Source organism: Rhinoderma darwinii, chromosome 8 (genome assembly GCF_050947455.1).
Source record: "Rhinoderma darwinii isolate aRhiDar2 chromosome 8, aRhiDar2.hap1, whole genome shotgun sequence".
NCBI lineage: Eukaryota > Metazoa > Chordata > Amphibia > Anura > Rhinodermatidae > Rhinoderma > Rhinoderma darwinii.
Window position 1 is genome coordinate 120,439,612 of NC_134694.1, and position 13,099 is coordinate 120,452,710.

At 40.6% G+C, this 13,099-nt stretch overlaps 2 protein-coding genes across 2 annotated transcripts in view; one reads left to right on the forward strand and one right to left on the reverse strand.

The window, feature by feature from the left end:
• The window catches only part of LOC142658927 (uncharacterized), a 30,752-nt gene extending 24,074 nt beyond the window's left edge, over positions 1–6,678 (reverse strand). Inside the window, exons 1-3 of the mRNA XM_075834534.1 lie at positions 6,495–6,678; positions 6,218–6,371; positions 5,777–6,102 (exon numbers count right to left, since the gene is read on the reverse strand). Coding sequence (XP_075690649.1) covers positions 5,777–6,102; positions 6,218–6,371; positions 6,495–6,678 — 664 coding nt within the window. The remainder of the gene's footprint in view (positions 1–5,776; positions 6,103–6,217; positions 6,372–6,494) is intronic.
• Positions 1–8,771, forward strand: part of TNMD (tenomodulin) — an 88,040-nt gene extending 79,269 nt beyond the window's left edge. The window contains exon 7 of the mRNA XM_075836723.1: positions 7,832–8,771. Coding sequence (XP_075692838.1) covers positions 7,832–8,041 — 210 coding nt within the window. The 3' untranslated portion in view covers positions 8,042–8,771. The remainder of the gene's footprint in view (positions 1–7,831) is intronic.
• Positions 8,772–13,099: the final 4,328 nt, after the last annotated feature.

Below are 13,099 nucleotides of genomic sequence, written 5' to 3' on the forward strand. Positions count from 1 at the left end.
AGAACATAACTACTATAATACTGCACCCTATATACAAGAATATAAGTACTATAATACTGCCCCTATATACAAGAATATAACTACTAGAATACTGCACCCTATATACAAGAATATAACTACTATAATACTGCTCCTATATACAAGAATATAACTACTATAATACTGCTCCTATATACAAGAATATAACTACTATAATACTACCCCTATATACAAGAATATAACTACTATAATACTGCTTCTATATACAAGAATATAACTACTATAATACTACCCCTATATACAAGAATATAATTACTATATGACTGCCCCCTATATACAAGAATATAACTACTATAATACTGCCCCTTTATACAAGAATATAACTACTATAATACTGATCCTATATACAAGAATATAACTACTATAATACTGCCCCTATATACAAGAACATACCTACTATAATACTTCTCCTATATACAAGAATATAACTACTATAATATTTCCCCTATATACAAGAATATAACTACTATAATACTGCCCCCATATACAAGAATATAACTACTATAATACTGCCTCCTATATACAAGAATATAACTACTATAATGCTGCCCCCTATATACAAGAATATAACTACTATAATACTGCCCCTATATACAAGAATATAACTACTATAATATTGCCCCTATATACAAGAATATAACTACTATAATTCTGTCCCCTATACACAAGAATATAACTACTATAATACTGCCCCCTATATACAAGAATATAACTACTATAATACTGCCCCCTATATACAAGAATATAACTACTATAATACTGCCCCCTATATACAAGAATATAACTACTATAATATTGCCCCCCTATATACAAGAATATAACTACTATAATACTGCCCCTATATACAAGAATATAACTACTATAATACTGCCCCTATATACAAGAATATAACTACTATAATACTACCCCCTATATACAAGCATATAACTACTATAATACTGCCCCCTATATACAAGAATATAACTACTATAATACTGTCCCTATATACAAGAATATAACTACTATAATACTGCCCCCTATATACAAGAATATAACTACTATAATACTGTCCCCTATACACAAGAATATAACTACTATAATACTGCCCCCTATATACAAGAATATAACTACTATAATACTGCCCCCTATATACAAGAATATAACTACTATAATACTGCCCCCTATATACAAGAATATAACTACTATAATACTGCCCCCCTAAATACAAGAATATAACTACTATACTGCCCCTATATACAAGAATATAACTACTATAATGCTGCCCCCTATATACAAGAATATAACTACTATAATACTGCCCCTATGTACAAGAATATAACTACTATAATGCTGCCCCCTATATACAAGAATATAACTACTATAATACTGCTCCTATATACAAGAATATAACTACTATAATACTGCCCCCTATGTACAAGAATATAACTACTATAATACTGCCCCCTATATACAAGAATATAACTACTATAATACTGCTCCTATATACAAGAATATAACTACTATAATACTGTCACTATATACAAGAATATATCTACTATAATACTGCCCCTATATACAGGAATATAACTACTATAATACTGCCTCCTATATACAAGAACATAACTACTATAATACTGCAACCTACATACAAGAATATAACTACTATAATACTGCCCCCTATATACAAGAATATAACTACTATAATACTGCCTCCTATATACAAGAATATAACTACTATAATACTGCCCCCTATATACAAGAATATAACTACTATAATACTGCCCCCTATATACAAGAATATAACTACTATAATACTGTCCTTATATACAAGAATATAACTACTATAATACTGCCCCCTATATACAAGAATATAACTACTATAATACTGTCCCCTATACACAAGAATATAACTACTATAATACTGCCCCCTATATACAAGAATATAACTACTATAATACTGCCCCCTATATACAAGAATATAACTACTATACTGCCCCTATATACAAGAATATAACTACTATAATTCTGCCCCCTATATACAAGAATATAACTACTATAATACTGCCCCTATGTACAAGAATATAACTACTATAATGCTGCCCCCTATATACAAGAATATAACTACTATAATACTGCTCCTATATACAAGAATATAACTACTATAATACTGCCCCCTATGTACAAGAATATAACTACTATAATACTGCCCCCTATATACAAGAATATAACTACTATAATACTGCTCCTATATACAAGAATATAACTACTATAATACTGTCACTATATACAAGAATATATCTACTATAATACTGCCCCTATATACAGGAATATAACTACTATAATACTGCCTCCTATATACAAGAACATAACTACTATAATACTGCAACCTATATACAAGAATATAACTACTATAATACTGCCCCCTATATACAAGAATATAACTACTATAATACTGCCTCCTATATACAAGAATATAACTACTATAATACTGCCCCCTATATACAAGAATATAACTACTATAATACTGCCCCCTATATACAAGAATATAACTACTATAATACTGCCCCCTATATACAAGAATATAACTACTATAATACTACTCCCTATATACAAGAATATAACTACTAGAATACTGCCCCTATATACAAGAATATAACTACTATAATACTGCTCCTATATACAAGAATATAACTACTATAATATTACTGCCCCCTATATACAAGAATATAACTACTATAATACTGCCCCTATATACAAGAATATAACTACTATAATACTGCCCCCTATATACAAGAATATATCTACTATAATACTACTCCCTATATACAAGAATATAACTACTAGAATACTGCCCCTATATATAAGAATATAACTACTATAATACTGCCACCTATATACAAGAATATAACTACTATAATACGGCCCCCTATATACAAGAATATAACTACTATAATACTGCTCCCTATATACAAGAATATAACTCCTATAATACTGCCCCTATATACAAGAATATAACTACTATAATATTACTGCCCCCTATATACAAGAATATAACTACTATAATACTGCCACCTATATACAAGAATATAACTACTATAATAATGCCCCCTATATACAAGAATATATCTACTATAATACTACTCCCTATATACAAGAATATAACTACTAGAATACTGCCCCTATATACAAGAATATAACTACTATAATACTGCCCTCTATATACAAGAATATAACTACTATAATACTGCCCCTATATACAAGAATATAACTACTATAATACTGCCCCTATATACAATAATATAAGTACTCTAATACTGCCCCTATATACAAGAATATAACTACTATAATACTGCCCCCCTATATACAAGAATATATCTACTATAATACTACTCCCTATATACAAGAATATAACTACTATAATACTGCCCCTATATACAATAATATAACTACTATAATACTGCCCCTATATACAAGAATATAACTACTATAATACTGCCCCCTATATACAAGAATATATCTACTATAATACTACTCCCTATATACAAGAATATAACTACTATAATACTGCCCCTATATACAAGAATATAACTACTATAATACTGCCCCCTATATACAAGAATATATCTACTATAATACTACTCCCTATATACAAGAATATAACTACTAGAATACTGCCCCTATATACAAGAATATAACTACTATAATACTGCTCCTATATACAAGAATATAACTACTAGAATACTGCCCCTATATACAAGAATATAACTACTATAATACTGCTCCTATATACAAGAATATAACTACTATAATATTACTGCTCCTATATACAAGAATATAACTACTATAATACTGCCCCTATATACAAGAATATAACTACTATAATACTGCCCCCTATATACAAGAATATATCTACTATAATACTACTCCCTATATACAAGAATATAACTACTATAATACTGCCCCTATATACAAGAATATAACTACTAGAATACTGCCCCTATATACAAGAATATAACTACTATAATACTGCTCCCTATATACAAGAATATAACTACTATAATACTGCCCCCTATATACAAGAATATAACTACTATAATACTGCCCCTATATACAAGAATATAACTACTATAATACTACCCTCTATATACAAGAATATAACTACTATAATACTGCTCCTATATACAAGAATATAACTACTATAATACTGCCCCTATATACAAGAATATAACTACTATAATACTGCCCCTATATACAAGAATATAACTACAAGGGCATGGCCCCACGTGGCGGAATTCTTCAGCAACTGTCCGCATCAATGCCGCACAGAATCTGTGTTGCAGATTCTGTTGCGGCTTTGCCCAAAATTGGCATTAAATTGATGCGGACTAGCCGTTGCGGACTGCGGTAAAAGTACTTCCCTTCTCTCTATCAGTGCAGGATAGAGAGAAGGGACAGCACTTTCCGTAGTAAAAGTAAAAGAAATTCATACTTACCGGCCGTTGTCTTGGTGACGCGTCCCTCTTTCGGCATTCAGCCCGACCTCCCTGGATGACACGGCAGTCCATGTGACCGCTGCAGCCTGTGATTGGCCTGTGATTGGCTGCAGCCTGTGATTGGCCTTTGATTGGCTGCAGCCTGTTATTGGCCTGTGATTGGCTGCAGCCGTCACTTAGGCCTCGTTTACACGAGCGTGTGCGTTTTGCGCGCGCAAAAAACGCTGCGTTTTGCGCGCGTTGGCATTGCGTTTTGCCTGCGTATACGCAGCGTTGTTGCGTTTTAAACGCGCGCATGACTAGCGTTTGCAACGCGCGTCAAAAACGCAGAGGAGATTCATGCCAGGCCAGCCTACAAATAGGCCAGCTGGCCCAACCCCTGCTTGCTGGGAGAAGCAGGTTTAGCACCTTAATCTCCGCCTCTGCCGAGCTCGTCGATGTGTGTACATCTGTCTGGGTTTGAGCAGGACTTTATAAAGTTGGCAACCTTCTTTCTGGAGATAGAATGTTGTGTGGGCGAAAGTTTGGAAAGGCCAATTGCTAGTGTACATAGTTTGCCTCGGGGCCCATGACAGCACCTAAACGTCCGCACCTCTTGCAAACCATATCAAACCCCGAGTGATTACCTAAAACCTCATATGACGTGTGTATTCATTGGACCCAAATCCCAGAGGTGTGCGAGGGTATAGGCCAAGGAAATGTGGGCCAAACATTGTGTGGAGGGCTATCAATGAAAAACCACACGAAATATAACCATTCAACATTAAAGTTTTTATTACAGGGTTTTGCAAAAGCCCACAAATGTTTCCTCAAACAAAAAACACCAACATGGTGTATAATATCGATCCAACACAAAAACAGGACGGCGAGTTGGCATCCCTGCACCCACAAATAGTGTGGCGTCCCAAATTCCGGCCTCCAACACACTTAAAGGTGTTGGTACTGGTGGCCCGGGGACGAATAGGCCTGCATTTCAGCACCACTATGCTGGACCTGGAGCTGTGTAGGTTGTTCCTCGGCAGCATAGTGGTGCTGATGTTGTCCGGGGTATGTTGGCCCAGGGAAGTGGGGAGCCATAGGGCGCATATACGGATGCGGGCGGTGCATCTGGGGGCCTGGGTGGAATGGGCCCGGCACCTGGGGCGTGGTGGCCGGCATGGCTGTACTGCGCCACTGTTCAATGGCCGTGAAGCACACATGCGGATTGTGGGGCGGTCTGGAAGCGTCGATCAACGTCACGATCGACGCTTGCAGACGGCCCATACGGTCCATGGGGACCAGCCGGAGGAGGGGAACGATGCTTCGGCCAAAGGCGTCGTTCCCGTCCTCTTCAGCGGCTCGCCGTAGATAGTCCAGGACACGGGCATCTACTTGCCCCGCTGCGGAGGCCTGTTGAGCACGGGCCCGGCGAGTGCGGGCACGCACGGGGCGCTCCTCTGCCGGAGAGGCGACGGGCCGTGCGGACTGGCCAGGGGCGGGCTCCAGGGGTGTCGGCTCTGGGCTAGGGGGCAGGACAGGGGCAGCAGGAGGTTCCGGCCGAGACTCGCCCACGTCTGTCTCTTCTGCGGTATCCTCCAAATTGTCTGTGGTTCTAGAAAGAGGAAATTACGTTAGAACAGAATATCTAACAATGCCTACAACAACACGATGGCAAACAGGACATGGGCGAACACACATTAGACACATGCAATGGCAGAAACTCTTACGTGCGCATCTCCATGATGTCCTTCAAGAACATCAGCTGTTGGGTATACATATACGGTCGCTTGCGAGATGCGCCATCCCCGCTGCGTCCCCTTTCACCCATTTCACGCCGGAATTGGTCACGGCAGCTCCGCCACCGTGTTTTGATCTCTTGGACTGTTGGAGTTAAAAAACAGATATCATGCCATCAGACCTATGACCTATGACCTCTCACTTTATACAGGGCCCCAGTTCTTCAAAAGGGATGTCATGCTTTGGCAGAAAATGCCTGGTACTCACCCAACCGACTGCGGTCACGGGTTCGGCCACTCTCCCACTCCTGGCCAAACAGCTCCTTTGCCACCTCCTCCCAGGTGTCCTCCTTGGCCGTCCGGTTGTGGTACGCCTCCGAGCGAGTGTCCCAAATTTCGGGGTGTCCCTGGACCAGGACGAGGAGGCGCTCCACGTCCATCCCACGCGGCATGGCAGCAGATGTTGACAGTGGAAGATACCTGCACAGTCTCCAGTCACAAGCCCTGCCCACTCGCAGTGGAAACTCAAGCACTTCCTGGTTTTGGTTTGCTTTGTCCAGCTTTATAGACTGTTTTTCATGGACATAACAAGTGATGCGTGATTTTCGCGCATGCAACGCAGGAGCGTCCGTGTGGCATGCGTTGTTTTCACGCACCCATTGACTTCAATGGGTGCGTGATGCGCGAAAAACGCACGATTTTAGAACATGTCGTGAGTTTTACGCAACGCACGCGCACTGCGCAAAATTCACGCATCGTCTAAACAGCCCCATAGACTATTATAGGTGCGTACGACACGCGTGAAAAGCACGCGCGTCGCACGCGCGTATAATACGCTCGTGTAAATGAGGCCTTAGACTGAAACGTCATCCTGGGAGGCCGGACTGGAGACAGAAGCAGGGAGTTCTCGGTAAGTATGAACTTCTATTTTTTTTACAGGTTGCTGTATATTGGGATCGGTAGTCACTGTCCAGGGTGCAGAAACGGTTACTGCCGATCGCTTAACTCTTTCAGCACCCTGGACAGTGACTATTTACTGACGTCGCCTAGCAACGCTCCTGTAATTATGGGTGCACACACGTAGTCACTCGTAATTACGGGAGCCCCATTGACTTCCTCAGTCTGGCTGTAGACCTAGAAATACATAGGTCCAGCTAGAATGAAGAAATGTCATGTCAAAAAAGCAAGACGCATCCGCAGCACACATAACATGTGCATGACAGCTGCAGACTTCATTGCGGAATTTAGAATCTCCATTGAAGTCAATGGAGAACTTCCGCAATGAGTCCGCAACCAGTCCGCCACACGTCCGCAACAGCCATTGTATGCTGCGGACACCAAATTCCGCACTGCAGCCTATGCTCCGCAGCGGAATTGTCTGCATCGTCTAAATGAACACTGCTAAAAAGCTGTGGAAGGCAATGGAGAAACGGCTCCGCTGCGGATTAATGCTGCGGAGTGTCTGCAGCGGAATTCCAGAGCAATTCCGCTACGTGAGGCCTTGCCCTAATACATTTGCTAGTTGGTAACATTTTGCCTCTTCTACTGGACGTTGCCGAATCAGTTGTTTTCATTAGAATTTTCTCTTTTTCTCTTGTTCTGTAGAGAGAAGTTGGTCTTGACTTCCATCCGATGTGGGATCACAGAGGTTTCTGCTGCACTCACTGCCGCCGTGGACAGAGATACTGCCAGCGTGTGTGTGAGCCCCTCCTGGGGTACTACCCCTATCCTTATTGTTACGGCTCAGGGCGTGTGATCTGCAGGATAATTATGCCCTGTAACTGGTGGGTTGCCCGTATGTTGGGCAGGGTATAACATTGATTAGCTCTTTACTATCTGTATACATTTAATGTGAAGCAAGAAGAGTCATCCAGGGGTCTTGTATTGTCTCAGAGTTACAACTCCCATCAGCCGCAGTGTTATATATAATAATGAGGTAAAAGAAAGAAAATCTGTCATGTGATTCGATTTGACTAAATATTAAAGTCTGACTGATTATGATAGGAAAATTGCAGTCCCCCCCCCCCCCCGCCCTGGTAGCGGAAATCGTCTTCGGTTTATATGGCGCCATTTCAGTCATGAACATCTGGTGTAATTCTGACAAATAGCACGAGTGTAATATATAGAAAATATATCGAAAACCAACTTCCTACCAGTGAGGCCATCATTTACAAATGGTTTTATCTAATTAATACAATATATTTGTGGGTGGCATTAGGTCCCGATTGGTGAGACTTACATTTCGCTCAAAGTCTGATAGATTTGGTCAATTTGGTTCTGAAGCCCCAACGGAATTGACTGAATCCATAAAGCGGTTTTCCGGATTTATGTAAATAAGGCTCAATCATTTGATAATAAACTGTTTGCCATTTTCTAATAGACTTATCTCTGTAAAGAAATAGATAACACACAGGGGAGGTAATATGACACTGACTTTTTGAGTGTGGGAAAATAGTTGTCAGGGCAATAAGCCACAAATTACTACAATGTAGAAACTAGACTGTAAGGCTATGTTCACACGCTGAGTCAAAAACGTCTGAAAATACGGAGCTGGTTTCAAGGGAAAACAGCTTCTGATTTTCAGATGTTTTTGAAGCCGCTCGCGATATGCACTGCGTTTTTAGTGCCGTTTGTTTACGGACGTTTTTGGAGCTGTTTTCTATGGAGTCTATGAAAAACGGCTCCAAAAACGTCCCAAGAAGTGACCTGCACTTCTTTTTCGCTGACGTTTTTTTTTCCGTGGCAGTTTTTCAAAACGGCCACGTAAAAAAACGGCCCGTCGGAACAGAACGCCGTTTTTCCTATTAAAATCAATGGGTAGATGTTTGGAGGCGTTCTTCTTCTGATTTTTCAGCCGTTTTTCGGCCGTTTACGGCCGTGTGAACATACCCTTACAGTGAACACAGTAAGCGCAATGCTATGTTCACACCACGCTAAAACCACTACGTTCGGCGTATATACTTAGGGTATGTGCACACGTAGTGACCAAAAACGTCTGAAAATCCAGAGCTGTTTTCAAGGGAAAACAGACCCTGCTTTTCAGACGTTTTTTGACCAACTGCAATTTTTGCGGCGTTTTTCGCGCCGTTTTTTACGTCCGTTTTTGGAGCTGTTTTCATTGGAGTCTATGAGAAAACAGCTCCAAAAACGTCTGAAAGAAGTGTCCTGCACTTCTTTTGACGAGGCTGTATTTTTACGCGTCGTCGTTTGACAGCTGTCAAACGACGACGCGTAAATAACAGGTCGTCTGCACAGTACGTCGGCAAACCCATTCAAATGAATGGGCAGATGTTTGCCGACGTATTGTAGCACTATTTTCAGACGTAAAACGAGGCATAATACGCCTCGTTTACGTCTGAAAATAGGTCGTGTGAACCCAGCCTTAGAGATGATTTTGTCGTATTCCCCAAATGTGTCCATTGGGTACAGTGGGCCAGATGTATTATAAAGGTCTGTCCTTTTGGTGTACATCTCCCCTATATGTATTGGCAGATCTTTTTTTTTCATTGTGTTGAAAGGTATTTGACTATACTTTCCAATGCAAAGGGTTTCCCACTAAAAAAGTATACGGCAAAGCAAAGGTGTAGCTATAGGAAGAAAGAGGTAGCTGTTGCCTTCTGGGCCCCGGAGCCTGAGGAGCCTAAGGCCACGTTTAGACGTGGCGGAATTTCTTATGATTTACGCTGCGGACAGTCTGCAGTGGAATTCTCCAGCGGCCGTTTTTTACATTTGTTTCTATAAATTTTTAGGAAACCGTTCAGATGTTGCAGAAAATAACTGTGCGGAAATCAGGCTGCGGTGCAGAATTTTCCCTCCCAGCATGCACTGTCTGTGGCGGAGAAGAAGCGGAATTTCACTGCGGATTTCAGCCTTTGCAATGCAAAAACTGAAATCTGTGGCAAGTCCGCTGTGTTTTCTGCAACGTCTGAATTACCTGTCAAATATGCAAATGTTGCTGCAGATTCGTTGCGTAATTGCCCCAAATCTGCACCAACATTTGCAGCGGAAAAATTCTTCCACGTGTGAATGTGGCCTAAAAGTCCTTCTGCCACATAGGAAGACCCAATTATTACAAATGGCACCTGGTAGGTGGGAGTGGGGGGCAGTTATGTTTGGCATATACGTCAAAAGATTTTCCTGGCATATGTGCCAAATGCTGCTACAGAGCTGTTGCCATTTGACAATTAGAGACTGAACAGAAAACCATAAATAATATAAAGAAGTGGAGTCTGACAACTATTTGCTATTGTGGGAAAATAGTTGTCATGGAGAAAAAATAAATAAATCCAGGAGTTGACACAAAGTTGAAACTGGATTGTAACGGCAACTATAGAGGGGCACTAAGTCTTTACAACATGCAGGTGAGGCGCTTACATGAGCTCTATCGGAGAAATAATTTGACTTTTTCTTACTAGGGCTCATCCACACGCCCTCCGGAATTGCTGCGTTTTTTCCGGCCGAAATTATGGCCGGAAAAAACACAGCAGAATACAGTAGCAGCATAGTGGCTGAAATTTAACAAATCTCATCCACATGCTGCGCCAAATTTACAAACCTAAATTGACCCGCGGTGCATATTTTTTGGTCCGCAGCATGTCAATTCCTGCTACGGAAAGTGTGCAGAATTGATACGCTTTTCAGAGGAGGTGTCTCCATCTCCTAACATTGGGAAAAACGCAGCAATTTCTGCACCATTTTCTGCCGTAAAAAAACGCAGGAAATGGTGCGTTTTTGCCACAGCGAATGTCTTTGGCTTTCAACAGAATTGCTGCAGAAATTTTCTGCAGCAATTCCATTGTGTGTAGACGAGCCCTAAGGGTATGTTCACACGCTGAGAGGCATTTACGTGTGAAAAGACAGACAGTTAACAGCTGCCTCGTTTCACACGTAAATGCTCCTCCTCGCATTTTGCGAGGCGGCTGAGACGCTCGTAAATCTTGAGTTGTGCTTCATTGAGTTCAATGAAGAACAGCTCAAATTACGTGGCAAAGAAGTGCCCTGCACTTCTTTGCCGAGGCAGTCCATTTACGCGTCGTCGTTTGACAGCTGTCAAACGACGACGCGTAAATAACAGGTTGTCTGCACAGTACGTCGGCAAACCAATTCAAATGAATGGGCAGATGTTTGCCGACGTATTGTAGCCGTATTTTCAGGCGTAAAACGAGGCATAATACACCTCGTTTACGCCTGAAAATAGGTCGTGTGAACCCAGCCTTAGAGTTTCCCAAAATGGACATTTGTGGGAGCTGTGCTTTCTGAAAACACAAGACTTCAGGTTGGCCATTCTTTTATTCTTGTATATGTCATTTTTCTAAATTGTCACATAATATTCTTTCATTGTGTATTGCCAGTAATCACTCTATAAAATGTGGTATTTTTCCTTTAATGATTTTTACCTGAAAGACATCACGCTGTTATTTTTGCATCGTCAATAAATCAATATTCGTCGTGGTGTTTTTCTAGAAACGTCTGAGTGTCAGGAATCCTTGACTCGGTGCCGTCTGTAAATCACACAAGTCTTCATTGACTTTAAGTAGGAATTTACAGTCTCTCCTTTTATTTCAATGTTGAAATTATAAAAAAATATATAAATGATCCCGAGCTCACGGAATACTGAGGCGGCATAAAACATTGCAGACTGATTTACTGGTGCGGAGAACTGAGAAGGTTGAGTGTTGTGTCTGAGTTTCCATAAATTCTGTACGTAAATCATAATCAGCACTGGAGGTTTTCATTCTTTTAAGGTGGGGGTCATCTACTAGAAGAGAACGAAGGTGTGACCTCCCAACAATCCTGTATTATACTCCAGAGCTGCACTCACTATTCTGCTGGTGGAGTCACTGTGTACATATATTACATTACTGATCCTGAGTTACATCCTGTATCTCTTTATTTTATATAAATTTACAAAACATAAACTGAAAAACAAATACATAACTAATTCCATATAACCAAAAAGTGACAACCAAATTCTTATAAACAAATTTTCTTATATACATCTCTGTATATGAGAAAACTATACCAGACCCGGCCACATACACCCCACTCTTATATACTTACATCTACACTTCATCCGAAGCTAAACAATAACTAGAATATATATACAAACATCATATAAACGTAATCCAAAGTACTAACAGAAAATCCCCCGACCCGCGTCAACCAAAGGACTAAAGAAACAACATAATAATGATAATAATAATAATAATCAAACAACATAATAATAACAAATAAAATAATAATAACAAAAACAATCCAAAATATAATAATACTAATCCCAATTTTTTTTTTTTTTATCTTTTTTTTTTTAAATTTTTTATTTTTTTTTTTAAACACACTATACACATCCTGACTTTCCTTAACCTTACCCTTCTTACCTAAACTCCACCACCCCAGCCAGCATCTCGCCTCATGTCCTCTCACGTCCGCATAGTCCAGATGCTGGCCCCCACCACCACACCCAACACCCCTGCCCAGCCCCCCGCCCCATGTCCTCCCATGTCCGCATAGTCCGGGGCTGGGTCAGGCAAACCCCCCCCCCCCCCCGACCCCTCCCAACCTATCTATTAACCCCCTTAAGTCTATCCCTATTCTAACAACATTTCTACAATATAATACAATACACATCACCAAATTGTCCAAATACCAAACCATATACAAAATACACCGTACCCGAAAGCACCAAGTTCGGTCGCTTGTAAACCTTTTTCCTGCCATTTCAATCCTAAACAAAACAAAAATCTTCCTGTGCTTACCTCGCCCATCACCAGATAGAGAGAAGGGAAAGCCCCCCCCAGCTCCCCCCCCAGAGGCCAAGGTACCACGTCCACCGCTGCACCCTCCCTATCGCTTGCCCTATCTCCTTACCCTATT